The 27,641-nt window shown below is 54.9% G+C and overlaps 5 protein-coding genes across 5 annotated transcripts in view; 3 read left to right on the top strand and 2 right to left on the bottom strand.

The window, feature by feature from the left end:
- The first annotated feature begins 7,331 nt into the window (after positions 1–7,331).
- Positions 7,332–9,514, top strand: PUNSTDRAFT_122759 (uncharacterized protein). The gene is made up of 4 exons (XM_007388078.1): positions 7,332–7,476; positions 7,542–7,658; positions 7,723–7,803; positions 7,860–9,514. Exons 1-4 carry the CDS (start codon positions 7,463–7,465, stop codon positions 9,211–9,213), a joined length of 1,566 nt encoding a protein of 521 aa, XP_007388140.1. The 5' UTR covers positions 7,332–7,462; the 3' UTR covers positions 9,214–9,514.
- A 1,986-nt stretch (positions 9,515–11,500) lies between these two features.
- On the top strand, positions 11,501–13,389 carry PUNSTDRAFT_138391 (uncharacterized protein; the record flags this gene model as incomplete). The annotated part of the gene is made up of 4 exons (XM_007388077.1): positions 11,501–11,556; positions 11,610–12,212; positions 12,267–12,341; positions 12,402–13,389. 4 exons carry the CDS (start codon positions 11,501–11,503, stop codon positions 13,387–13,389), a joined length of 1,722 nt encoding a protein of 573 aa, XP_007388139.1.
- A 711-nt stretch (positions 13,390–14,100) lies between these two features.
- PUNSTDRAFT_138390 (uncharacterized protein) lies at positions 14,101–16,269 on the bottom strand (the record flags this gene model as incomplete). Its single annotated transcript, XM_007388076.1, has 5 exons — positions 14,101–15,386; positions 15,572–15,642; positions 15,693–15,875; positions 15,927–16,163; positions 16,220–16,269. 5 exons carry the CDS (start codon positions 16,267–16,269, stop codon positions 14,101–14,103), a joined length of 1,827 nt encoding a protein of 608 aa, XP_007388138.1.
- Positions 16,270–21,255: 4,986 nt separating this feature from the next.
- PUNSTDRAFT_146377 (urea transporter) lies at positions 21,256–25,210 on the bottom strand (the record flags this gene model as incomplete). The annotated part of the gene is made up of 19 exons (XM_007388075.1): positions 21,256–21,670; positions 21,731–21,882; positions 21,937–22,256; positions 22,308–22,496; positions 22,581–22,823; positions 22,900–22,976; positions 23,029–23,038; positions 23,093–23,266; positions 23,323–23,345; positions 23,398–23,452; positions 23,505–23,636; positions 23,714–23,888; positions 23,959–24,344; positions 24,406–24,493; positions 24,549–24,652; positions 24,717–24,809; positions 24,873–25,042; positions 25,101–25,106; positions 25,162–25,210. The coding sequence occupies 17 exons, from the start codon at positions 25,208–25,210 to the stop codon at positions 22,185–22,187; spliced, it is 2,046 nt and encodes a 681-aa protein (XP_007388137.1). The 3' UTR covers positions 21,256–21,670; positions 21,731–21,882; positions 21,937–22,184.
- A 2,235-nt stretch (positions 25,211–27,445) lies between these two features.
- The window catches only part of PUNSTDRAFT_146376 (uncharacterized protein), a gene marked incomplete at both ends in the record, with an annotated part of 789 nt that continues 593 nt past the window's right edge, over positions 27,446–27,641 (top strand). The window contains one exon of the mRNA XM_007388074.1: positions 27,446–27,614. Within this exon, the coding sequence (XP_007388136.1) occupies positions 27,446–27,614 (169 nt within the window). The remainder of the gene's footprint in view (positions 27,615–27,641) is intronic.

Raw genomic sequence — 27,641 nt, 5'->3', positions numbered from 1 at the left:
GCGAGGCGTCGCGGGAGGGGGGGGGAAGGGTGTAGGCGCGCCATCGCGATTTTCGCGGGCGGCGGGCGGACGAGGACGCGGGCGGGAGGAAGAGTGCCATGTTCGGCCGACAGGCGTGACGACCGAGTCTCTCCCTTCGTGGCGTTTGGAAACGCGATCAGCGCCGGTGCGGATCCCGGCGTTGAGTTTCATCAGCCGCGGAAGGGCGCAGGCACACACAGGGGTGTTGAATGCGACCTCGGGCGCGATAGCGTTTCCGATGCCCTGACGTACGTGAGCCGTCGTGTGGTTGAGCGCCTTGAGGCAAGGGAGATAATGGGACGAGCGGTGAACAAGAACCGGCGGTCTGAACCGTGAAACGCGAGCGAACACGGAGATGACGGAGAGGCGGTTGGCTCTGTCGGAGGACGCGGATCCGGAGAAAGCTGACGCGACGTCATGGAGACGTGCGTAACACGCGTTCGCGCGTTCGTTTAGACTCGACGCTGTTGACAGAGAAGCGTGGGCGGCGATGCGAACGCGCTCTCTGGGGAAGTCGCAGTTCTTGTTCAGGTCGAGCACGGTGTCTTGCTATATAGCCTTTCAGATTCAGACGGATCATTGATGCTTTGGTACATGAGGAAGACTCGATGGTTCGCTCCGACGAGTGTACATGAGGGATATCCATATCCTGAACTGCAGGTATCAGTACTTTTGCGGTAGGTTGTACAGCGAATCGGATCACGCACCGAAGTCAGGTCAACCCGCCGACGCGGACCGCCAACTCCTGTTCAAGTCATCCCACAGATCCAACCCAACCAGGATCTCTCCATTACAGTTGACGTAGACAGCCGCCACGTCCTGGACACACTCTCGCGTCGTACAAGAACGACGCGAAGAAGACGCCCCGTCGCGTGGCGAAGGATAGAATCGAGCTTCAGGGTGGACGTGGCCAGTCTCCGCTCCAATCGTACCGCGATTGAATTTCATTCATCACTTCCAGGTTTCGTTGAACCGCGCTAGCGAGGTCGTCAAAACATTGTCAGAAGACGCCGGCGCCTTGCTAGCGCTGATCCAGCAAATCATGCATGATGACTAAGCAACATAAGCGCCCAAATCGAAACAACGAAACGGTCCGCGTCACCGGCGAGTGTGCGAACCGCTCTTATTTGTCTCCTCGCATCTCGTGCAGCACCCCTACGGGCAACAGCGATCGAACGGCATACGCGCAGGAACGACGTTCCAGGACACGATCGATCGATGTGCACCGAGTTTGTGCGGCTCGCGCGACCACAGACAAGGCCCTGAAACGTGGCGAAACGGGCATTGTTAGATGCGCCCGTTACACAGACGTTTCTACAAGCCGATGGTGCTCCCGTTAGCGACCATATATACAGGCGATACGATCCGTACGTTCCCCAGTTCAACCCGGGACCGGAGATCGCAACGCTTCTTCCGCGTTTTATCGCGCCCCATCCTTTTTTCCAAAACGACGCGTAAAACCCCGGTCCGCCGGCAAATCCAGGCTTCAGATCATCGAGTACAGCAAATACCTCCGTTTGCCTCGCGCCTGACCCGTACGACTGCGTGCAGGGCGATAACGTGTAGCGAACTGTGGTCTGCTCCTCGCTCTTCTCACTTTTGTGTCCCAATTTCCGCCCCAGTCACAGCCGGTGCGTACTACTACGTCCGTTTCTAGATTGCCTTTTACCCACGCTTGAGCAAACTAACCGGGCAGGTACAGACCTCCACCTCGTTCCCGGTGCACTCCAACAACAGTCTCGAACAGACGCTCCATAGCAACCTGTCTCACATCCCGATTCTCAAAAGGAAACAACGCGCCAACAGAGGTTATGTAACATGACGCTGCGATCGCCCCCCCCCCCCCCCCGCGTCCTTCTCTCTCTATACTAGGTTTGCGACTCGCGATGGGCCGCACATCCCCCCCCCCCCGTCTTTGTCCCTGGAGTCTTGGTGCCGCCGTTAGCCACCGGAGGAGACGTCAGGGCTAGGAGACCCCTCCGGTTCATCTGGGCGCACAGGACTGCAAGACCTTCATTACTACTCCTCCACTGTCTTTAGGATCGTCATTTGTGTCGACACTCGTTCGTGGTTGGTGCGAATACGTCAGGGTTCGTATAACGGGCATCCACCGCGAAAGAAAAAAGCAAACGCCTGGAATCTTTCATAGGATCGAAACCACCCCTCCTGCCGCCGATCTCCGTTCGTGGCCCCCGCGCCTACATGTCATTGCCATGCGCGAAGGGCCTCCGCCCCGCGCTGTCATCTCCGCCTCTCACGCGGCCTGTGGCTGAAACGGCCTGGCAAAGGGGAGGCTCGAGGACTTCGCTGTCGCAGATCCATCGAAGAGATGAACGGTGGCTCTTCGTCGCGGCCTGCTGCCGATAGAAGTCGACTCGTGAGTCATCCCTGCCTCTCCTTTGATCCTGTGGGCTGTGGCACGGTCTGATCTATGGGCGACAGGCGTTCATGAAGCTACTATACCCCTTAGTCTTCACATTAGCTGCACACTGTGGGTGCGCACGCGACCTCTAGTACCCTCTCTGGAACTCGCACATCCAACAATGGGGCCTCAGAATACTTACGGCACTGCAAAGGTCCGCTCGTGCATTGTCCAGATGCGCTGTATTCTCTCACAAGAGGCAATCTGACCAACTTTCATTTCCACTGTGGAAGACGCAGCAAGCCACCGGCTCACCCCAAGAGGCGCTGTGTGCGGTGGCTACGAAATCTAGAATCCCTCGCGCTTTCCTCAAGGCGCGACTACGAGGCCACTACCTGAAAACCAGCACAAAGAGACTCGGCGTTATTCCGCCTCCGGTATCATCCTGGCGCACCTTTGACGCAGAGCCGGGCTTCCTTTGGCTTTCATTTCCCAAACTTTTTTTGCTTTGGAAAGCCTTGCATCCAGTGGCCGGAGGGGCTTACTTTCCGACATATAAGCCTCGACGCTCTGCGCTTGATATCAGCCACTCCAACGCCCTGCGATCTCCTCAAGAACCGACTCCTCGCTCGCCCCGCCTCTCATCTCTTTCATATTTTTTTTCCCTTGCTCTCTACTCGTATATTTTCCTTCCAGCCCGTGTTTCTTCACCTGCGTCATGTCCTCTTCATACCAATCGTCCCGTAATCAGCCACTTCCCTGCTATGATCCGCCTTCTCTCGCCCAGTCCATCTACGACCAGATTCACGCACAGCCGATCTACGGCTCGCTTCACGAATCGAACAATGACCTTCACGCGCGCCTCCCGTATGTTCAAATGATATCCTCCGCGCTGCCCTCTGCTCACCGATTTGTAACTCGTCCATCGCTCAGATCCTCCTCTTTCGCTCAGCTTTCCTTGACGGATACACCTCCGCCACACGACCTCGCCCACAACGCGATGACTTTCGAGCCCGACCCTTTCTCCATCCCTCCCGCGCCTCCTCCCACCTCTGGAGCATCATCCGACGACTGGAATGAAGAACTGGAAGCCTGCTTCCAAGCTCTAATGCCAGAGTCGTTCGACGACGACGCCGCCTACATGCATCCGGTGTCCGCCGACCACCCAGCGTTCGCCGCACTGTCGTCGTTGCTCATCCCGTCGCAGCCGCCCCGCCACTCTCCGGTCGCGCCATCCGCGAACGGCTGGTATGACCTCTCCTCGGGGCAAGCGGTATCCTACAATCAGCCTGTGCCCGTCACCACACAGCCATCTATCTCTGCGCCGCCGCCGACGCGCGGACATCCTTCGACTTTGATGTCCACGGACCGCTCATCCAACGCTTTTCATGCGCAACCCGTCGCGGCTCATCCCGATTTGCGGCTCGCGCACGGCCGTCCTTCGGGTTCGCCGCCGCCGAGCAATTGGCTGAATTCGCCTTTACCCTCGAGGTACGCGTCTCACGAAAATGACATATCGCCGTCCTGACTTGCTCGTACGCCAGTTACCAGCCAATTCTCGCCCTAGACGATGAGAACATGTGGCCTCTTCCCTCTATCAGCCGTGCTTCGGCATTGGGCGCCTCGAGGCCAGCGGTAGTCTCTCAGACCCCTTGGGAGGAGTGGCTCCGTGCGGCTCCAGCAGTGCCCGGCGGTTACTCCCAAATCAACTCCGAGTCCTCTCATGGTTTTTCACCCGAGTATGGAAGCGCACATCAGTCGGCCTACCTCCCGATCAAGCAACCCCGACTCCACATTTCCAGCACAGGATCTTCCACCCGTCCGCCACCTTCGGCTCACGTTTCTTGGGAAGACGTTTACAGGCAAGCGCACGAAGCCAGCGCATGTCAGGCACATCCAGATCTGGCTCTGTCGTCGATCGCGTCAGGCACCTCCAATGCGAGTTCATCGTTACCGCCGGCGTCGTTGTACGGACAAGCACCGGCCTCAGCGCCTGCCGTTCTCAGAGACAATTTCTGGCAGATAGATCCAAACCCGACCCGAACCCCCCTTGCGCCGGGCCCCTCCCGCACCCCTTCGCTATGTTCTTCCTCTTCGTCGAACGCGTCGTACTCTTCCCCACCCACGCCCACCGGCTTCGGTCAACATCCTGCCCAGGCGGGACCGCAGATCGCGTCGTACGCGCCTCCCGATTCGATGTCGATGGCCTTCGAACAGCGCGCTCCCGCCTCTGGTCCACAGCGGACCGCGAAGAAACCCCGCCTGAAGCGGGTCGTCCCCGAAAGACTCGCCGACAGAGCCGAGCGCTCAGGACCTATTCAATGTCCGTGGCCGGACTGCCGGAAAACCTTGCACCTCGATGTGGAGTGGCACCTCACGGGCCATGCGATGAAGTACAAACAAACCCACGGCTATTGTGCCTGCCCGTCTCCTCGTCCGCGGTGCCGTCTCGGTGACGGCACAGGGAGACGCTTTGCGCACCCACGTACGCTCGCGCGCCACATGACGACCATGTCGCATTGTCAGGAGGGGAGGTACGGTTGCAAGTGCGATAGTCCCGACTGCAAGTCTACGTACACAAGGTCCGACTCTTCCCATCGCGGTGGGGTGACTCATCTCACGAAGAAGCCAAAGACGCGATCCAACGCGCGGGCCGCTGGTGGGCGCGGTCGAGCTGGCAAAGGAAAGAAGATCATGTCCTCCGAAGATATTCTATAATCGACCTACAGAGATTCCAAGCATCAGATACCCTCTCGCAATGTACCCTTTTCGTTATGGATTTCCTGTTTTTTTTCTAGTATATCTCAGCTTAAGTTAGAGATCAGTGTTTCATGTTGACCGCGGTTATTGTATTATACACCCATAATCAAGATACAGACTCCGACGTTGCTAAATCCATCTGAGACGAACGAACCATCTCGCTCAGACCCCTCGAAATCGCGCTTAGTCAGCATGGATCAACAAGCGCCCCTTTTGCCCGTCTTTCCTCACCGCATCCACCGTTGAGCTGGTTGGAAAACGCATTGCTGCCATCTCCCAAGCTGTCACTTCGAACGCTGCATCCATCATGATATTGAATCGCTCTGTCTCGTGTTGCCGAGTCGTATCAGCGGCAGCCACATCTCAACTTGCCGCCGGTCTCAAGTATAACGACCCCTTCCGCTCTCTCGTGGAATGCGACGAGAAATGACCTCTCGCAATCATATGGTCCCTTCCCCCCCATTTTGACGTGTTCCTTGTCGGCTACAAACATGCGAGTTAACTAGTTTTTGTTGTGGTTGAACATTGTTAGCTACTCAAATGCATGTTTCACTTCACTGCAGGACTCCGTATTATATATGATTATTCTTTGCAGCTGATAAGAAGCCCTCAAACATATATTTGCGCTGGACACCTTTCCTTTTGTGCACAAATATCGCTCGCTCCCATCCAACTCTGAACGGGATTTCTCACCATTGAATACCCCGCAAACTTATATCACCGTGGCTCATAGATCCCTTCTCAGCGCACGGCCTCTCGTCCACGCCCACACTGCAGTTAAATCGTCGTGCTACTGGCCCTACACGTCGTTTTTGCGATCACGACTGACTTTCGGAGGTAAGTATACAGACATCTTATACCGCATTACACTTACTGCTGCCATAAGGACGATGATACTCCGGACGATCGTCCAACTTTCTACCTCTTCCGCGTGGGTCGCAGCCAGTCAGCTCTTACGAAGCAGCATAGTCCAGCTAATGCTAGAAGAAATCCTGCGGGTGTTCACGTTGCGGTATATCAATGCAAGCCATGGTTATCAGCTTGGTTATGCACGCTGACTCTCTTCCTTTGACCAGGATACTGTTTGCCAAGCACGCTTGCCCTGATTTTCTCCGATCGTCCGTACCCGGCAGATTAGAGGATAGTCCGTTGGTCAGCGTGCACAATACGGTCGGTCTGTGCCTTTGTGTATCCCTCCTGCTTGTTGTCACGGATATCAGAGAAATCGCTTCCAACTCTTCCTAACTCCAACGCCCTTCTCATCGAGAGTCGGCCTCCCTTCGATGTGTTCATTCTTACGCATTACATTTGGCCGGAGGTATGTTCTTCCTCACCGCTCGTTGGAGCCATCTTGACGGTTGATTAGTCGACGGTCCGCAAACATGGACGCCGCAGATACCGAAGTCAGTATGGAGTGCATCTCGGTGCAACGAGGCGCAATACTCATGCGTGTTGGACAGATCTCGTGTTGGTATGCCCCCGGAGTCCTGTTGGGAAGTCATTTCTGGTTGGAATGCTACCTGTGGAGTTACCGAGGTTGTGACTTTGTGTCAGGAGATCGGGTAGGTTCTCGCTCGTCATTCATACGAGCCCTCAATAATATCAGTGTACTAACCTCCGCTTGCGGTGTAGATTATCCCGCGCACTGGAACCGCCACGTGGTATCCGAGTCCCATCAACGATGCAACGTGACTGTAGTTCAGCGATGCTTTCTCCCGGCGCACTGGAGGCCGGAACACTTTTTGCTCAGTTTTGCTCTGGTAGAGTACGGAACCGACGGGCTCTCGTACTACCACAGGGTACGTCTGACTGCGAGACCGATTTTCGTGATATTTATACGAACACTCCTTCAGATCCTTTCCGTGACGTTCGCCAGCACATCAAGGTTGAGCGTGACACGGAGAAGACCGGCATCATCGTCTGCCGAGCAACGAATGCTCTGTGGGTCCAACGTCCTCGCTTGCTCTGTATCACCGATGATCGTCGTCGGTGGATCGTCGCCCGTGGTCGTCTATGGGCCAACGTCGCTCTTCGTACTCTGTTGCGCGCCAAACACCTCCAGGATGACCAGCTCTTGGCGAAGACAGCCTGGTGAGGCGCGTCACGCGCCCTTTGCCGGAGTATAAAATGACGCCTCGAGGTGTGTCTTTGTCTACCTCCTGTTTGCCTACGACTTTCCCCTTCTCAAAGCTACTCTCGTGTTTAAATAATTCATTCACGACCTCTGCTCATTTTCACGATCACGAACATATTCCAATATCTATAACGCCGATCAAGCGTTGCTTTCCAATCGGCACGTCTCATAAGCTCTTTGTGATCATGCCCTCCTCCGAGTACGCTTGCACCATCTTATCTACGATTCATTATCTTTCATAGCACTCGCTGATCAACGCTCTAGGAATGATGATCCGGATAAAGAACAACGGCCGCCATGGATGACCGGCGGGAGATCCGCTCCCTGTGACCCGGGGCCGAAGAGAACTCGGCAGTATGACATAGCTCCCGTACAGCTGAGGTGCGACTACAACGAGCCACGACATCGTGTGTTCTGTCTGTTGACAAAGCTTCTATACTCGTAGCCCACCCCCCAAACGGCAACGCTTGTATGTCCGTACGCCGAGTCCGGGTCCCGAGATGGTGGATGACCGTGGCGCATCTAGGTACGTCCTCCTTCATACTATATACGCGAGCGCCATCTAATCGCATACACCCGCAGACGTTCGTCATCACAGCCATCCCCCAGCCGACGTCCCTTGCAGGAGCTCAGTCTCAGCAATCAAGTTTACGGAGTCGCTGACGCTCATTCTGGCTTGGACCGCCGTTCTTCTCCTGGTCCTTCTTCTCGCGTCGATGTAGAGCAAGATTCCGTACCTTCCTCGGCTCTGCTCCCTTCAATAAACGCCTTGTATCCTCGAACGACATGGGAGCGCGATGTCCAAAACATCCCGTCTGCCCAGGCGAGGCAGCGCAGCCCCTTCCTGCATCCCGTTCAACGTTCGCAGGATGATCCCCTCTTTCTGGCAATGGGACTCGGGGCGGTATTGTATTGCGGTGGATCTCAGCCTGTCTCCGGATTCGCGAACGTCGCTCTTCGTGATGAACGAGGAACAACGCCCACTGGGACCCGTACATCCTTGTCATCAACGAATCAATCCGCTGTGTCAGGACCAACGGCCCCTCTTCCGACCCCTCCCCGTCGTCACGGCTCTCAACCTCCGCCTGGAGTCGCGACCCGGGCTTCCGCTTCTCATGACGGTCAAGGAACAGAGGCCGCTGGTACCGCTCTTCATGACGGTCGAGGAACAAAGGTCGCTAGTACCGCTCTTCATGAAGGTCAAGGGACAAAGGCCGCTGGTACCAGTACACACCCCGAATCCTGGTCATCGGCATGGTTATCGGCAAGTAGATCTGCTTTGTTAGGATCATCGATCCTTCCTCCAGCGACTCCTCGTCGCGGTGCATCTCGGCCTCTGCATGAATGCGCGACCAGGGCATGTGCTCTTCGTGACGGTCAAGGAACAACGCCCGCCTGTGCAGGTACTAGCACATGCTCTACATCGTGCACATCGGCAAGTCAATCTGCCGAAGCAGGGCCGTCGACTCTTCCTCCATCCACTCCTCGTCGTCGCAAACCAAGCAAAATGTTTCGTCGCAGACGAGGCAAACGGCTCCGTCGCAGAAAGCCCGTCGAGATAACAAGTCGAATCACCCCGTCCACAGCTCCTTCCCTGATCGCTTTCTGGCTCCGCAAAGGCCCCTTGCACTCGCTGCCCCTGCCCCTTGTGCCAGAATCCAATCCCGAGTCCGAATACGAATATGAAGACGACTCGGAAGAGGAGGAGCTTCAACGTTCGAACTTATCGACGGCCGAACCAATTTTCGGGAGTGGGTCTCGCTCTCCACGGCCGATCGGTGTGGACAATGACAAAGGCACCAACAAGAAGTCTCGTAAGGGCAAAGAGCGAGCCATATCGGAAGACGAAGAGGACTACGAGCACGATTACTCAGAAGAAGGCGACGACGGCGACGACAGCGACGAGGACGATTTGTATGCCGACATGGAAGGCTGAGGTTCCAACACGGAAGAGAGATTCAACCAGTCCAAGTCAGGCCATAATTGCCAATCGGTCAAAATGGTGATGGTCACGCCGACGTCAATGCGCCTCGCACGGGCACCAGCAGAGCGGCTGGCGTTCGATCAAACCGTTCATTCAGCCACTAACTATCTATCTCCCGATTCTCTTTCCTCCTCCACAGTCATTTCCCGATGCTTACGATACATACTCTTATAATCGCCAAGTAGGTAGCGCAGAGAGCAAAGTAGACAGGTAGATAGATATGACTAAGCAATACACATGATGTTCAATGTACATTCTTGTGCCAACCAAGATGACGCTCCTACGAAGACTGGAGGTAGGCGTAAGGTTTAGGTCTGCAAACCTCCATCTTCCTAATCCTTGGGTGGAACCGGCCAGGAACGCCGTTCCGTTGACGAGGGCAGACGCCGGGAATAGGAAGATCGTTGTCACGGAGCAGTCGGACGATGCCGAACAATAGTTCGGCGAGAAGTTCGTAGCGTTGCAACTAGAGATGGCGAGATAGCAAGTCGATCCAGGATGGTATACATCCGCTCCCCTTTGCTGTCCTCAACAAAGGGGGTCTGCGGCTTCGAGTATGGGCGTCCACCTAGTATTGCTCGTGGTAGTTCTCGAGGACCAGGGGGAGGGGGGAAAGATGGTGACGGAGGGTCGTGCTGCGTGGTGTTTCCCGAGTTGAGCGTTGTCAGGCAGTCCAGCGCGCAAGTTATTTGGACCAGTGTCCAAGGACGGCCAAGGACGCGTGACTTCTCCCTTCTTCCATACATCATTCAGGGCCCATTTGGATGTAGGGCTGGAGGTGGTAAGAGTGAGCGACGTGAGCGACACGTGTGGGTGTAGGATGTGGGACACACCTGGATCGAAAGGAGCAAGTAGCGGATGCACCGTAATAATCGTTGCTCACGAGCTGGTTAACCGCCTTTGAAACACGAATATCATCATGACCCGTCTGACCTCTCTCGAAAAACTCTTGAGAATTACGCATACTCTGGAGGTTGGACACGCCCAGATTGCGAGCACTGCGCACGAGTCGCCAAGGTTTGCCTGTACAAGGTAATCATCGTCAACCACAAAAGCCCCGTAATGTAGCCTCCATACGTACTAAGAAGTAGGGGAAAAAAACCGGTGGAAGCGAGAGGTTGTTTATGCTCGTTCTCGTCCAATGTGCCAGCGATGTGCATCAACACTGGCATGAACCATCCTTGAGAGCTATAGAAAGCAAGAGAGAATATGTCGGTAGTCCCCAGGAGAGTTCATTGGCTTTCTTAGCAAAGAGAGCATTTGGCTCGTCGTTGTGCCCTGGTCGTCCGACGTCGGCGTGTAGATCGCTCTTGATGGAAAGCGCGGAAGTTGCCATGCTTAGTCATCCGCGGTGTCCCCTTCGAGCGTCGAGCCGGCGGCTGTAGTAAGCTTTCCTTTGTGCCATCGCTAACCCTAGATCGAACCTGTCCTCATGGCTAGCCTCTTCGCCTATAATGTAATCTGTGGACCGTCTTAAACATTACCAGAAGATAGGACATATCCCAGGAACTCACTTCCGCGCCGGCGCTTATTGTATCGCCATCATCATGTGCTGCCAGCTCTCAACTCACTGCAAGGATCTGGTCAATCTCCCTAAGTATCGGCCCCAGTGGCCTTGACATGGGTTAAGATCTCATCTAGATCATTCAATGCAATGCGTAGTGTAAAACCACAGCGTGATCGCTGCGTCGCCTCAGACAATGCGATGTTTCGTGCTTTGTGGAGCTCGCCTTGACTACGCTTCAAGCGTGGTAGTGATATGTTTGAGAAATAGCTCACACGGCGAGTGGAACTCCGTAGTATCTGCAGACGTGAATCCTAACTAAATCTAATAGCTCGGCTCCGGATCTGTCGAATCCATGCTCCTCCGACCTGCACCATGCCAGTAGTCCAAACCTGCGCACCTCCGATAATGGCCAGGCTTTATGGAGCCAGGCAGGACCATATATGATCACCCGGGTGCGGCTCTTGTGCAAGGCCCCGATCGGTCTCGTGCAACGCGGCCAGGGTTGCGCACGCCCCGTCCGCCAAATTACAACCCTGCTGCTGTGGCCACTGCTCCCATAGACGCGCTTCTTTGGAATCCTTTGTCGTCAATCATTTGCGTTGTACCGTCTAGCCTTGCACGCTCGTCGCCATGCGATTATTTAAGCCGTTTCGCATCGCGCTACGGCTTATCCCAAAGCAACTCCCATCCATCTGACAATCCGCATCTCATCGTATCTCCTTGAACATCAACATGCATTCGACTCAAGAGTGTGACTGGGAAGCCGTCATCCAATCGATCCTGTCTTCGTAAGCGACCTCATTTTCGTGCAGGTCCACAGCAGCTCACCTCCTTCGTTCAGATCGACAAATCCCGGACTCGATGATGAGCCCAAGGGCCAAGGCGTGTTTACCACCTTTGAACATATACCGAGCGACTCGACAGCCCCAGGTCGCACTCCAACCTTCGATGCTGGACTCGAATATACACCCGATCAGTTCTCCTTGCCACCATCGCCTCAATCACACATGGCGGTTGCTCCGAGCTCATGGGAGGGATCGATGTCGCGACCGGTTTTTTCTACAGCCAGCCAGCCGTCCATGCTTCATCCTACTGCCTTCGTAAATCGCGCAGCCTCGGTGCCTAATATGTCTCCTCAACTTCAGACTCCTGCGTTCGGCTCTCGTACAGTGTCTATGCCGTCGGTGCCTTCCACTGCGCGCTTCTATCCACAGGAGGCCGAGGCGTCTTATCCGTGCCAGGCTGTTCCCATACCACAGGTTCCTTCTGCCCATAATGCGCCACCCCGCGGTCAAGTATACAACAGTGCGACATCAAGGCCTCAACATCTGCCGTTTGCGTCCCTTCCGCATACTCAGCAGTCCGGCATGCCCTTCACCGGATACGTCTCTACCTCGGGGACGCAAAACGAGACTTTCACCGACATGACTAATCAGCCACCCTTGTACGTGCCAGGAGTGTTTTCTCGAATGTGACTGGCTTGCTCACTTACTGTCAGTGCTAGCTCTAATCGAGCTCATGGCGCGCACCCGATGATGATGAGAGACTTTCTCGCTCAAGGCTATGCTAACCTGTACGTCACCCGTCCGCGATTCCCCAAAAATACACTGACAGGTATTTTTCTATTGCGCAGGCCTCCTCCCGAAGCGGCTTATCCCGGTTTTGATTCGCATATTCCAACTCAGGCGCCGACGTTCTTTCCAGGCGAGCAAGTCTCTACCGGTTCTCGTCTCCCTGCCCACTGGAACCGCCAGTATAGCGGCGCTCCTGATGCGCATCACCGCTACATCGCACCGTCGATGGCTCATCCTTTCTACGACCCTGCCCGCAATGCCGCCATAAGCCACCGGCAGAATCATCGTCAACCTCCATTTACCGCGAGTTACTCTCAGCAAGCGTCGGCATCATCTCAACAATTCTTTGTGACCGGAGGCACCGCAACAACTTCAACTTTCCCCCCTTTCGTGAACGAAATCGGACCCCGTCATGCGCAGGCCGCTTTAGACTTGCAACAGCCTCGTCAACCGGCTCTACCCCCTGCTTTGGCAGCTCCCGACCAACCACACGCCCTCGCGGACGCAGCGTCCGACATTGCGAACTTTAACTCGTCATCTGAATCACTTGCGGGACCGTCGCGTACTTCTCGTCATCCTAGACGCACTACAAAGCCCCGGCAGTCGGAGACCGCCCGTCCCCGGCGCAACGTTGCGAAAGCTCCGGTACGCCGCCGCGGGAGCAAGCCTTACGATACCGTCGAATCGGGCGGCAGAACTACTTGCCGCTGGCCGCGCTGCGAGAACAACGAGGTGCCGACAAAGCACCTCATTTCCCATCTGAGCGACCACATCTCGGAACGAAACCTGGCCGAAGGGAGACGCAGCTTTCACTGCCCATTTTGCGATCACACATCGGGGACGCGCAAGGAGCTCTTAAGGCACCTCGTCTCGGAGAAACATGGCATGTGTGTCAAGTTCATGTGTGAATGCGGCAGGTCTTTTTCGCGCGCCGATGCGCGGACTCGCCATCGCAAATCGAAGACGCACAAGGAGATTATGGCGGAACTGGACCCCACTTACGAGTGCGACACCCAGGACGAAGCTGACGATGACGAGTTTCCCTGATGATACCGGCTATTTCCCTACCTTTTTGTGTTCGTGTCCTTGACCCGTTGCTTTACCATACATTTAATTCGGTTTCATTTGTACCACATAGCCGTACAAACATCCTTTCTAAGTATCTTCTTCAACATTTAGCGCTTCTAGTTTGCGTTTCGTCATATCTTTGACATGTTATCCCATGATACCGTGTTACTCCCTCGCGTGATCTTGTGAACAACGATCCTACATTTACTTCTACAATCCAACTATATCACTCAGTCCGGAGTGAAAAGCGTGCCGCTGGGTAGAAATAAGTGCAGGATACAACTGTTACTCTGATTCGGGGCGATTCTCCTCTGGATTTCACTGTGGCTAAGCATACGTAACCAGGACTCTTTCGACTCTTTCCGTACTCGTAGCCTTACCGGCGTCTATTGCGGAAATGTTGCCTGAGAATTTGTCCGACGAAGCGTTTTATATATTTTGTATTATAGTTGTACAGATTCCGGCGTGTAAATTACTATGATAACGTATGAATGGTGAGACAAAAGGCATAATCCGGTACAACAAATCCACTGAGATCCACACCGCAAAAAAACTACGAGAGCGCATACGACGCCGGGGGTAAGGTATATGATTCCGAAATGCAGGGTGGGGGAAAATAAACAAACCGTAGACCACGCAACAACATTTGCATGCGAGGGGTAGGCTGCTTGCGCAGGTAGTACGCGAGTATCAGAAAGTCTTCTCATTAGAGGGAGAGAGTAGAGGAAAGGAGGACTGGTTTGACGACTTGTTGGATGCTGGTGGAAGACGTCGATCTGTCTCTTCACAATCGGCAGGCGTCAGGGAGTTGTAAACCTCCGTTACCTCGGGGTGGGCGGCGTCATTATCTCGCCACGCCTTGATATTGTTGATGATTTGCGTGGCTAAGTGACGCCGGGCTGCGTCCAAGCGCGACGCGATGTGTCCGCAGTCTGGCATCGAACATTGGGTGTTGTCCAGGTGTGTGTGAGACGCGATGACATGTCGCGTGATTGCGCGAGATTCCAGAGGTCTATCGAGATTGCAGCGACCTAGGGCATGAAACGGGCACCCGAAAATCTTCTCGTTCTTCGACTTGCCTTTTGGGTAGTGAACCTTCTCCATATGAGCCTGCATTTGGCAGTATGTCAACTGCGTGCGCTGCGAATCGGTGCAGCCTCCGACGGGACAGTCTTGACGCAATGGAAGGCGCTGAAGGAGCGTAACGTATCGGTCGAAGAGGGCTCCATGGAGCGGCGTGTAGGGGGCTGCGTTTTTGAAAAGCGTTTTTTTCGGATCCTTCTTGCTCGGTTTTTTGGGCTGGGTAAGAGTAATTTCGTAGCTCTGGTGATATTGCTCGTGAGCTGAGGAAGCCATTGATCCGTATACGCCGGGAGCAACAAAACCAATCGCAGAAGAGTCGCGTTGAGAAGGCGTGCAGGGTTCGCCCATGTCATGTGCAGGGTGTGCCTGCCACAGCGGCGCGGCTTCCGGGGAGCTCGTTGCGGCGGGAACAGTGGCCGGGAGCGGGTACTGGGATGAGATATCCCGCAGGGTTTCATCTTGAATAGGACCATGAAGCATGGGCATCTCCCCCGGTGAAGGAAAAGCGTTCGAGGAGCATCCAGATGCAAGGGAAAACGAAGTCTCAGGACTCGACTCGGTCCGTCCGTCATCTGATACAAGATCCGGAGGCGAAAGTGGGGGCATGGGAATATTCGAACTAGATGAAGCAGCGGACATTGCAGCAGCCAACAACGTGGTGGGAGCCTGAACCGTAGGTATGTTGCCGGGGGCCTGCTGGGGAAGGACGGGTTGTAGTATGGCACTGTCGTTGGGTACGTATGTCGATATTTGGGCCATTAAGTCCTGTGCGGATAGCGAGGCTTGAACCGACTCGTCCGAGGCAGAGAATATTGAAGAGGCGAGGTTCATCAATTGCTCGTCGAAAATCCAATCCGTATTCCGGTTGAAGTCAAAAGCGGGGTAGCTCGCGCCTGAGATAATATGTAATAAGTTAAACCACGGTCGAACGATGGGCTCGATGACTTGCCGGTATCAGGCGCTGCTGAATGATCGGCAGGAAAGGTTGAAAGGGGTAAAGAACAAGGCTGCTGGTCTTGATTGTTCTCCATCGCGGAAAGGGAAACGGGTGCATTCTCGTAGTAGGGTTGCCACTCACGTTCCGCGAGGGCGAGTGATGGAGCTGGGGATGTAACGATACCATAGTCACCGGTCGCGTCCGTGGCGTGTCTGACGAAACGATTAAATTTGATTCACCGGAAGAGATCTCTCACGCGCACCCGATCGGATCAGACCGCCGTTCGGAAACCTGGTCAGGAGCACCGTAAGTTTGAACAGAACTATAAGCCGGCTGCGAGGTTGCCGGAACGACCGGGACGTTCTCTAATCCATCTGGAAATCCGGTCCGTGAGGCCTGCGAGGCTGGAGGCGCGCTGGGGTAGCCACTTGAACCGACGGTATAGCTAGCACGGAGGTTAGTAACATGTGAGATTCAACTGCACCGTGATGCGCACTAGTGGGAGCTATGGTGATATCCTGTCGTCGCATTCGATATGTACCCGCCGTTCTGTGGACCACCGGCATGAAAAGGATGAGAGACGTTCGACGATGGAGCGGAAAGAACAGATTTGGGGTATGCCGTCGAGAACGAGACTTCACTACCAGTAGGAAGATATGCTGGCGTATGATATCGTGTTGGATGAGGGGAAGCCAGTGAGGCAAGCCGTGTTTTGGTCGACGCCTGCCCCAGGCTGTCCATCTGCGTTAGTAGAGGCGTACAAGAGGTATATCAAAGCTTAGTACTCACGAAAGAGACTTCGACGTGTTGCTGAAAGAGTGCGAGCGGAGCGCTGGCATGGCTTTTTTGCTTTGAATTAAGTGCTAGGAGATGACGATCGAAATGGAAGGTTTGATTAAGGGTCGATGCACGAAAGCAGTGTAGTTTTGATATCACCGCGAATGTGTGAGTGGAGTCGAGAGCGATGCTTCCCGGAGGAGAAGACGTCCGAGGAATCGGGGGAGCAGTCCGAGTTTATAACCAGCTTCGTGCCTGCAGACGCAACCACCTATGAGAGACAGGCGAAGGAAGGGGCGCTACTCACCTTCGGAGGAGGCCACAGGTGTAGATTGCTGGTCTGCGATATCCGGTTAATTTGTGCCCCATGAAGTGGCCTATACGACTACATTTCACCTTCGACAACTCTGCCTCGTGGGGGCAGAGAGATTTAGCCCTGAGAGCTGCCTCGATTTGGGGCTCTATAATTTGAAGTTACCCATTGGATATGTGAAACTGGTCTCTTCCTGACCATCTAAAGAGTATGCACAGGAGTTTCTGGGCGTCTCCTGTAAGAGGGCAGAGAGCAGAGACTTGCTGAATAATACACAATCGGAATCACCTTCAAAACAGTAAGGCACACATTCGAAATACGTGATGGTTGTTCGTTCATCGCGTCGTCTTGTCGAGTTTCGTAGACCATGAACATGGCCCCGTCTCCTTACCTCATCTGCATCATTAACTTCTCCTGGAGCACAAGTTGTAACTCGTTCCGACTGCGCATCAAGCTAGCCAAAGAATGGGACCCTCAGATTCCACAGTAGAATCCATAGTATCATACGCCCATCAGGGGTCATAGCGTCTACGTAACGAATCCGTCAGTGAGTATTTGTATCCTCCGTCTACATGGCGTGAACACCCACTGTGCATCGATGTGGTAGAAACTCGGCAAGGTCACTTGGGCACCCCGTTCTGCCATATTCTCAGCGTGTTGGTTATGCCCGACTTTTCCCTACCATACAATGTTGCAAGAACGCCAATGAGGCGGTTGCGGCGGCGAGAGCCCGTGACGTGGACAGGATAAGCGCTGCCCCTATTCCACCTTCTATATATGGCTGCGCCATCTGAAGCTTCTTCAATACGCCCTTCTTCAACGCGATGAACCCATACTGACTCTGTCATGTTTTTGCTGCGTCTGTATAAGCTAAAAGATTTCTTATTACGCGCACCAATTATTTGAGCTATCCCGTGCAACGATAAACACCTTCTATAATAAGAGCGTGCGATGCAGTTATTGATATCTCAGCCCTTGGTTAGTCGTTTGAACGGAAAATTATACAGGCGCATAGTTTTTGAGGGCGACGAGGTATGCGCAAAGAGTCTGTGGACCCACCTAGGTCCCACAGTCGCGTGCTCGGTTAACCGATTCGATCGAATTGGCTCAGACCGCCTCGTGCTTCGTTGGCTCAGACCAATGTAGGACACGAGATGGAGATTGAATCAGAAATAATTGACGCCACAGCCTGATGGACTTGCCCCAATAATAGTCACCGTCAGCTGGGCTTCTATCTGTATCTCCGCCGGTCACCGATTGGTGGCTCGGTCCGGTGGGCAGGAATAGTTGCCGTGCCTCTGCAAGTGCAATCCAAAATTTCCTTCGTGAAAGGTGGCTCGACTCGTTTTCCATCGTACTGGAACAAACAGAGCATTCTGGATAGTTCTCCGTTTCTTCAGGGTTCGAGAATCTTTGATGGCGGCAGTGGCTTTGAACATGTCGTCTATCGGTAAGCTTCGGCCTTTCCGTGACACTGTGCCCACAGAACGATGGGCGGTCGAATATACCTGCGCATAGAGAAGATCGTTGCAGGTTTTATACAGCTGGTCAGCCAGGCCTGTATCAAGTATACGAGAGTGTATTGTTCATTAACCCCCAGCGGTCTGCTCATCACTATGCAAAGTGCAGCCGAACGGAGGGTCAGTTCGATCGACTTTGCAATATTACCACAAATTTCAAGTAGACGTTCAGTGTACTGTCGAGTGCACTATAATATGCGGGTGTATCTCCTCGCGTCGGCCTTGATGATTTCTCACGTCATTCTGACACAAAGACGTACCAACACATCGTCCGACAGTTGCGTTTTCGAGCTTGCTACCAGAATCGATTGAGTTCGCAGCCTGATCTCAGCCCCTCTCGAAGTTCCAATCCCTTCGGAATCATGCGCTTGAACGTGACTCGGTCTTGTCATGCCCAGCTTCCACAACGCGTTGGAACTCCACCTGTGAATTCATTTCGTCCGTCTTCCGCGCCATACCAGATCCGTCAATTCTTACAAGATGTTTGTGTCACACTACCGCCGAAGTACTAGGAGAAGTCTGAGATGGTAATCGTTGACAAGTTCGAGATGCGTGCTTGGACGGTACTGTTGGAACGCGCTAGAAACGAAGAAACAATGTAAGCCATGGCCTCCTTGTGGAGATCCGGATCCGGAAAGCTAAGCGAAAGTGCAACTAACACTGGCTCCCCACCTGGGACGAATGATAATTTGCTGTATAAGGCATATGTACTGTTAATACTGAGACTCATCGCAGTCGGAGTAGTTCATAGGTTCCCCCATCATAGTCCCAGTTTTCGTCTCCGCATACGCATAAGTAGTCCAGCGAAGATTGGATGCTCTCCATCGAGCGGACACGACGCAGTCGACGCAATGGTTTCCAGCAACCAGAGAACATAAAGCTCAGATTTAGCCCAGAGATCAAGGGTGCTCATTAAATGCCGAAATTCTGGAGGCGGAGATGCCGCGGCAATTGTAAGGAGCATGTCGCAACCCTGCTGAGTATATCACAGCCGCGAATACGCAGCAAGCACGGGAGAGCCTAAGAGTACTTCAGCACTGAACCGTGAAGAAGAATGTGCATGGTTCGGGAGATACGCGGTTTGGAGAGCAGTCAGTTTCACATGCTTTGAAGCTTCCCTTGTCCGCACGAGATGAACGTCCAACCCGGAGATGAGTAGTCACCAGAACACTATATTAGGCAAGCGACGTGGTGTTTGTCTGATCGTTACTAGAAGAGCGGAGGGAAGGTAGTTCTCTGCAGTGTGCTCGACGGCTACTGCATATGACTTGTAGCGGGAATGGTATTAATGAGCAAAGCAGTCATTTGGCATAGGCGAGTCTCAGGTCAAATGATCGTGAATCTCCATTTCGCGTCAAGAATGCATCGCTGATAGGTCAGGATAGTAGGTCTGATGATAATGAAGTGACAAGCTGGATAGGTTTCACCAACCGCAAGGGTGCAAGAGCAAAGACGAACAATGTTGAGCGGCGACGACAACGAAAGCTTTCGGGTCAACGGGCCCGGCACCGGCCGCAGCCAATCCGGCGCCTTGGTGGCACAGCCACTCCGCTCGAGTTTGTCTTCGTCCGTGAGCGAAAGTGGCCAAGTCGCGATCTCTTGCCTAACGAAATCACACATCTCTACGGTTTACTCGGTCACCGATGACTTGCAGTGGCAACCACAGCCATATACACCGGCCTCGGCTTTTAATAACGCTCAATGCATATGAAACTTCTGGTCAGAGTCACCCCCGCGAATCGGGTACTGCTTCCCGCCGAGCTAGCGACTATACATATGTTCATGCCCATCATTCTGCCCGCCTATAAGTAACATACCGAACTCAGAGCCCAAATTTTGCCTCGTCTCGCTCCCTGTGTCTCTCCACACGCAATCTGCAGGACGATGCTTGTTCTGGGAAACACATACACCACCTTCGGTGCTGTTGTGCTGGCGGCATGGCTATGGACGCGTCATCGAAGGTCGAAAAGGGTTTCTCTACCTCCGGGTCCTGAAGGGCTCCCCATTCGTACGTCGAACACTTCGTGACAATATCAACCATCTCGCTCATACGCGCGCCATGTCATCAGTCGGCAATATCAGAGAGCTCGCTAGCTCTCGTCACATTTGGGAACGCGCGACAGAATGGGCTAAAATCTATGGTCTCTTCGATTTCTCCTGTCTTCTGATTCCTCCTCATGTCATCTTGATTCTCGTAGGCCCAGTCGTGTGCCTACACGTTTTCGGCCTCTCCCTGGTATTCTTGAACACGGCTGAAGCTGCGTTTGACCTTCTCGAGAAGCGCGGCTCCATCTACTCTGACCGACCGCACATGACGATGTCGGGTGAACTGCGAGTACTCTGTTGTAAACCTCACGTTTCCCACAAGCGCCTAATCTCATGTTTCACTTCTTCCTCTTCATGTTTCCTTTTGGGGCCAAATACAGATGCGGGTGCGAGCGCATGGTGGCATTCACGCGCTACGGCGATGCCTCGCGCCGTCAACGGCGTCTCCTGCAAAAAGCCCTATCAGGAGCCGCGGTGAAAGCGTACCATCCACTCATCGAGGCGAACACGCGCGACTTTCTTCAGCGTATCGTGCGCGATCCAGATGACTACGCCCGGCACATTCGATGGTAGGTCCCCGCTACCGCGTATCGGGAGCCGAACACTGATCCACGATAACCCTAGGTATGCGGGTGGACTGACGCTCAACGTTGTCTATGGACATCGTGTCTCGACTACATTTGAGGATCCATATCTGGCCCAGGCGGAGTCGTGTGTGGATCTTCTCTCCAACCGGATCGCCTCTCCGGACGCGGTTTGGATTGTCGATGTTTTCCCCTTCCTCAAGCATCTGCCGGCGTGGCTTCCAGGCATGCACTTCAAACGCCAGGCCCAAACATGGAAGCGGGTCATGCAAGACTGGGTCGATAAGCCGTATGATGCCATGAAGGCTAAACTGGTACGTCCTTTACCTCCTATGTGAGACGATCTACAGCAGCGGAACTGATGGATCACACATGATGATAGGGCAGCGGCGTCGCCCCTCCATCGTTTTGCTCTACCCTGTTGGCCAGCGGCTTAGATCTCTCGGAGAAAGACGAAGACGACATCCGTTGGACGGCCAACTCGATCTATGCCGCCTCCATCGACACCACTGTCACGCTAGCGCTCCATTTCGTCCGACTGATGGCGATTCACCCCCGCATCCTTCGCAAAGTCCAGAAAGAGCTCGATTCCGTCTTACGCTCTACCGATCCGGTCACAAGAGAGAGAACCGTAAGATTACCGATGTTCGCCGATCGCCCACGACTTCCATACCTCGAACACGTTCTCTCCGAGACGCTGCGGTACGCGGCGCCGGTCCCAGCAGGGTTGCCGCATCGACTCCAGGCGGACGACATTTACGCCGTATCCGAGAACGGGGATCAAGCGAAGGAGTACTTGATCCCCAAAGGATCATTCGTGTTCGCGAACATCTGGGCAATTTTACGCGACGAGCGGGTCTACCCTAATCCTGACGAATTCTTTCCGGAGAGGTATGAGGTCAGCAACGTGGATCCACAGGACCCGAATGTTGCAGACGACGAGGAAAACCTCGAGCGGGAAAGGCGTAGGCGCGATCCTAGGAACTATGTGTTTGGTTTTGTGAGTGTCTTTATAAACAGGTGCTAAGTGCGAGTAAATTGATGTTTCGCATCTGCATAGGGTCGGCGGCGCTGCCCCGGTACACACCTCGTCGAGTCCTCAGCTTGGCTGTTGATTGCCACCATGTGTGCCGCTCTCGACATCGAACCGGCCCGTGATACCGACGGGAAGGAGATGCCACCGGAACTTGTCGTCGAGAACGGCGTGTTCAGGTCGGTGATAACCAGTCTAAAGTTGGGTTCGAGCTAACCCCGCCATATCGTCAGGACCCCAAACGTCTTTCCGGTGTCGATCAAGCTTCGCGCTGCGGCTCCGAACTTTTGAATGAAGCCTTATAGTCTCCAGGAAGCAATGCCAACTTGTTCATTGCATTTCGGCCAGTAATAGCTACATCCCTGCATGGCCATCATATCATTGTAGTACTACATTTTCCTCCGAACATTCATTCCCAATACGTTCTTTGGCTGTACGAATAAGTCGCAGCCATTCTATCTCAAACATTTTATCACAATCCTCAGGCATTCGTATCCTCGTTCGTCTGAGGCTCCGAGTGCGTGTACTTCCCTGTACCCGGCGCAAACATATCCTACATGCTATCCTCAGCGTCGGTTCTTCGCATATCGACGCAACGACGCACCTTGATCATCCCCTGCGTAATCTGCCGCAGGGCCGCCCGGCTCTCCCAAAGAGGGTATAGCACAACAGAAAAGGCGGACATGAACGTCCATATGATGCCGATCACGGTCCACGCCGTGAACCCACGCACGCCGAATATCGTCTGCGCGCCGAAGAGCGGGAACGGGACGAGGATGAGCAGGACCAGAGTCTAAATCAACGCCAGTTTTTCAGCGCGCTGTCGAGTGAAAAGGGGGGAGATAGGGAGAGGGGGGGGGAGGCTAATGAAACGCACGAGAGCGGCGGACGACCACGCGGCGAAGCGGAACGCCTTCTTGAGCGCGCGCGGGTCGAGCTCGTTCTCTTCCTCCTCGGAGACGGCGTGCACGTTCACGGCTTCCGGGTGCTTCTCCCTCGCGTTCTTCTCCTCGTAGTCCTCTTCTTCGTCCGCAGAGGACCGCTCGGTCACGCTCGGCTTCGGCTCGCGTACGGGCGCGTTGATAGCGCGCGTGCCCTCAAAATCGTAGTTCTCCGGCCACTGTCGATCGGGTTTTGGGGTGTCGCATGATCAGGGAATAGCAACGACGACGCGAGATGGAGAGGGGAGAGCTTACGATGAGCGAGACGGTGACGGCCACGATACCGCCCACGCAGATAGAGGCGAGGTTGCCTGCGAGCATCTCGAAGTCGCCTGTGAATGCTGGTCAGCCGGATACAGCATCGTAAGCACCGGCTTCATGTACCTCCGCTAGTCTATGGAGCGGCACTCAGCGTCTATTTATAAGATAGGAAGTAAATCCAGCTCACCGTCACGTTAATCTCGCCCCCGTTAAGGGCGCTGGTAGTCACGAGCCAGGCGGTGACACCGGAACAGAAACCGATGAGGGCGCCGCTGATGCAGCCCCACTTGTTTGCTTTGGACCAGGTGATGCAGAGGGCGATAGGTACAACCGCGGATCCGAGTATGACACCCATGAACGTCTACGAAAGACGCGAATCAGCCATCGTTTTGCTGAACATTCCAGATGAGGACGCACGTAAAGCCACCCCATGGAGATCCCTTTGAGAGCCAGTCAACGGAGGGCGACTAGATCCCGCGAGATATTGCTTACCAATGTAGAAGAATATCAGGCCGCAGAATCCGATCACCACCGCGAAGAAAGCGACCTGTCCGGGAATATCAAGACCTGAACTCGAAGACGGCATACGGCCTGCACACCATCGCGTGTCCCATGGTGAGAATCTGCGCTTCGGTCGCGTTGGGGTTGATGTAGCGCTTGTACACGTCATACGTGAGGATCGACGAGACGGCGATGAGCTCTGCCGACGTCGCGGACGTGACGGCGAGATACTGCGCGCGAGTCGATCAGGATCGGGTCGGGAAAGGAGAACGCGCGCGCGCTCTCCGCACGTCGAGATTGGACTTACGAGAAGGACGAGGAGGATACCGGCGCCGGCTTTGTTGAGGAGCGCGCCCGCGGCGGCGGACGCCGGAAGGCCGGCGGAGACGTCCGCAGCGGACAACGTCGGCATCGCGGGATCGCCTCTCAACGCCACCGCCGCCAAGCCCAACGTCGTCGCGAACGTGAAGGGGATCGCGAACCTGACGAATCGATATATATATAAGACACGGATCGGGTCCACGGCAAAACAAAGTCCGGGGACAAACGCACCAAGCCAATCCGCCGAGCAGATACGCCTTGACCGTGCTCGCGGGCCTGCTCGCGATCGCGCGCTGCCAGTACGCCTGGTCCTGGAACACGGTCGCGAAATTGCCGATGACGTTGATGACGCCGAAGATGAGGCCGTTGCGGCTGCGCATGGTGAGGTAGGAGCCCTGGGCGTTCCCGTCGACCGGGGTCCGTTCGGCGGCGGCGGCGAGGAGCGCGTGCATGCGCGCGAAGGAGCCGATTTTGGGGGAGGTGGCGTAGACGGTGAAGACGAAGACGAGGATGATGGCGAAGAGGACGGTGGTGTGGGTGTAGTCGCAGAGGAGGGTGGAGCGCATGCCGCCGACGACGACGTAGATGGCGACACCGAGGGGGGTGAGGAAGCAGGCCTGGGGATGCGTGGTTCATGACGTGGTTTGCGGATGAAGGTAGGAAAAAATCATGACTCACGGCGAGGGTGTTCATCCCAGTGAGGTCAGTCACGGTGGCTGAGCCGCCCACAGCGAGCATGGACGAGACAATGATGTTCGTCGCGAGGCTACGAAGGACCGGTAAGTCGACCGTGCGATAAGAGCGAGCGTCCCATAGCGTACCCGAAGCACATGAAGACGCCGTGGGCGATATTACCCCATCGTGCGCCGACGATTTCGAGCCAGGTGTGGGCGTACGGCGCATGCAGCTTCAGCTTTGCAGCGAGCTAAGACGCGACGGTCAGAATGCCTTTCGCGGGCACGACCAAACGTAGATAGCGTTCTGCCTACCTGAGCGAACAGCAGGACTTGCACCGTCGCGCCGGCTCCGTACCACCACGGACCCGAGATGCCGTACTTGTACGCCACCGCGCTCGATTGCAACTGTCAAAACGCAACCTATCAGCGATCAGAGTTTGGGCTCCTGCGCGGAAGGGGCGCCTTTACCAAGGTCGCGCTCCACGTCCACGCGGACACGATGCCGGACGCGATCAGCCCAGGCTTGACGCTTCTCGACGCGCTGCTAAACTCTTCCGAGTTCTTCGGAGAAAAGCCAGTATAGCGCGCCTGGATGGCGGTCAACATCACCATGAACGCGCTGAAGAACAGCCCGATCCCTATCGCCCATCTATGAGCTTCCTCGCCGCGTAGTAAGGCTCAGATAAGGAAGCCTACCGACGACTGCTCAAAGCGTCAACACAAACGGGGACTTATGCACCGAGACACGTGTACTCACCGACACCATAGCCCGCGCCTTGGGGCAATATCGGTTGACTCGAAGACATATCTCAACCCCGGGGGCGCGATAGGATATGAGAGTCGAAAGACAAGCGACTTCTGGGACGAGCGAGCGAATTGAGAAGCTCCGCATGTTCTCTGCAGCGGGGCCTTCCCTCTTAAGTGCCACGGATTCCACGAGCTTGACGGAGACCGTCGGAACTGATAAGGGACGGCGCTGGCTGCTACGATGCTTCTTTCCACGGATTGCCCCCCGAGCTTCTGCCCAAAAACGAATACCCGAAAGAGCCGATAAGCCTCTCACAGTCAGCGAGGTGGACGCGGCGGGGGGGATAAAGATATGTTGATTTTTCAACCAACGCTGAGCCCACATACGCGTGAATTGCTCGGACGACGGAGATCCATTGCGGAGGAAACCACAGAATCGACGAAAGGAGAAAGAGCGGAACGGCCACGTGATTAGGTGGAGAATCTGCGCGCTCTGTTTGGTTGCTTTCGTCCACGTCGTCAGACCGTCGTCCCAGGCCTGTTAAAACTTGATAGGGCTCGATGCTTGGCTTCTCATGACCTTCGCATCGTGAAAGCGTCTCTAGACGAGGGCCTGAACCGAAACGTTACCGAAGCGCCTCGGCGGATGCATTCAGGACGCACCGTGGGCTGAACGTTCTTCACGCCGATAATCGTACCCCGCACGCGCTGGACGCCGCGCTTTTGCACTGGTAATATGACAGAAATCCAACAGGGATTAGCCGCCACCGTAGCTTGATGTTGCCTAACAGTACAGACGGTCTGTCGTATCGGCTCGTTCGACCGAAGCTCAGCAATTCGAATCCACTCCAATCGACCTCTTTGTGCTTAGTCAACTTCTCCGACGGAACCGGACTTTGCAATGGCGTCAATATTCCCTCATGCGTACCCAGCAGCACTGATCCCGGCACCTATTTCCTCGTGTGGGCCCGTGTCGTACGCACATGAGGAAGACCATCATCCTTGGGCTGAAATCAGCGCGTGCGCTTCGAGGCGCGTAGCGTGATCTCGTCGATCGCACTCGCGGGTTTGTCCCTCGACAGGCGTTGTTCACCACGCCCTTATCTCCTATTGACGAGAGGCCCTGAGCGATACCTGCGGTATAAGATCATCTTATCCAACGGAGACGACTGGATTGCCCTCGATCGAAAACTCGTTTACCCCGAACGATGTTCAGGATGTTGTTGAAATATCCCGGTCGTCGTCGTGATTCTACAACGCACACCTGCGAGCGCTGTCTATATGTAACTCATGCGCAGCTTGCTCGACGGATGCGACGCGGAAATTTTACAAATAGTGATAATGGAAGTACTTGTCATTCGAGGCAAAAGCTCCACGTCGTTTTTCGACCCTCTCCATGGACGACCCATCGCTCACTGATCCGTCATATCAAGTGTCTAACGGAACAAGTGGGTTACGTTGTCGACATGCAGCGACCATCAACGATCGCGGTGGGGAGATCATCATAGCTCGAGGGTACGGAGATCGATTTCGACCGCATTCGCTCCTTCTAATCACCGACATGCCCTCAAGCATTCTCCCAGTCGTTGCTTCTTCTCGAGATCTCACGCTCGGGCCTTCGTGCTTCAATTACCGCCCGCATGGGATTTTGCTCGTACACGACCCACTGCGGTCCGGCGACCTCGGTACACCAGCGTCACTCCTGCGCCAGCGCTCGTCGTTCAGGACGCGTACGTGACTGAATTTCAAGCGTCCGTATTTACAGGACCCTGTCCGACGACAGGTACAATATTCCTTCATGGATGGGCATCCATATACCCGAGCTGCATGCGGTACCGCAAAATCGAAAGCACATCCTCGACGTTCCGCCAACGCAAATATCGGGACCGCGCCTTCGCGTATCATAGTCCCAGATCTTCTTCCCTCCCCACTCCACCTAGCAACCCTAGCAACAAGCTCTGGCCGGCTCTTCCTCTGATACCCATCCAGCGGGGCCAGGCTATATTTACCGTCCCTCGGCATTCGCCGACCCCGCGCCGGTCCCGGAAATTGCTAAATGCGGACACAAAGGATCTGAAAAGGGGTTCGCTTGGTCCTATTCCTGGGGACGCCATTTCTGGGGTGCGTCGGAGGCGCCATCAGCTATTCGTTCTCTGGAGCGCACCGCGCGCCGACCGCAGCTCCTTGCTCGACGTGAATGCTCGCTCACCTTGGCCGGTCGCTCTCACTACTCTCTTCACTTGCCACCTTTTTTTTGAGCTCTCTGGACCCTGACGTTTTTCCGCGCGCGCTCGATGCGCCTCTTCACTTTCGCCAACGCGCTTGCAGCGACTCTCGTTCTCGTCTCTCCTCCCCTCGCGACGGCAGCGCCCGCACCGATCCAGAATGACGCACGGGAGCACAACGTCGTGGATGTGCTCCACGAGCTCATCGTCCGCATCGAGCCAGTCCTTACAGAACTCGGTAAATATCCCACCCCTCACCCCCCCC

The sequence above is a fragment of the Punctularia strigosozonata genome (assembly GCF_000264995.1).
Source record: "Punctularia strigosozonata HHB-11173 SS5 unplaced genomic scaffold PUNSTscaffold_16, whole genome shotgun sequence".
Lineage (NCBI taxonomy): Eukaryota > Fungi > Basidiomycota > Agaricomycetes > Corticiales > Punctulariaceae > Punctularia > Punctularia strigosozonata.
Note: the sequence above shows the minus strand (reverse complement) of the source record. Positions and strands in the feature narration are given on the sequence as shown.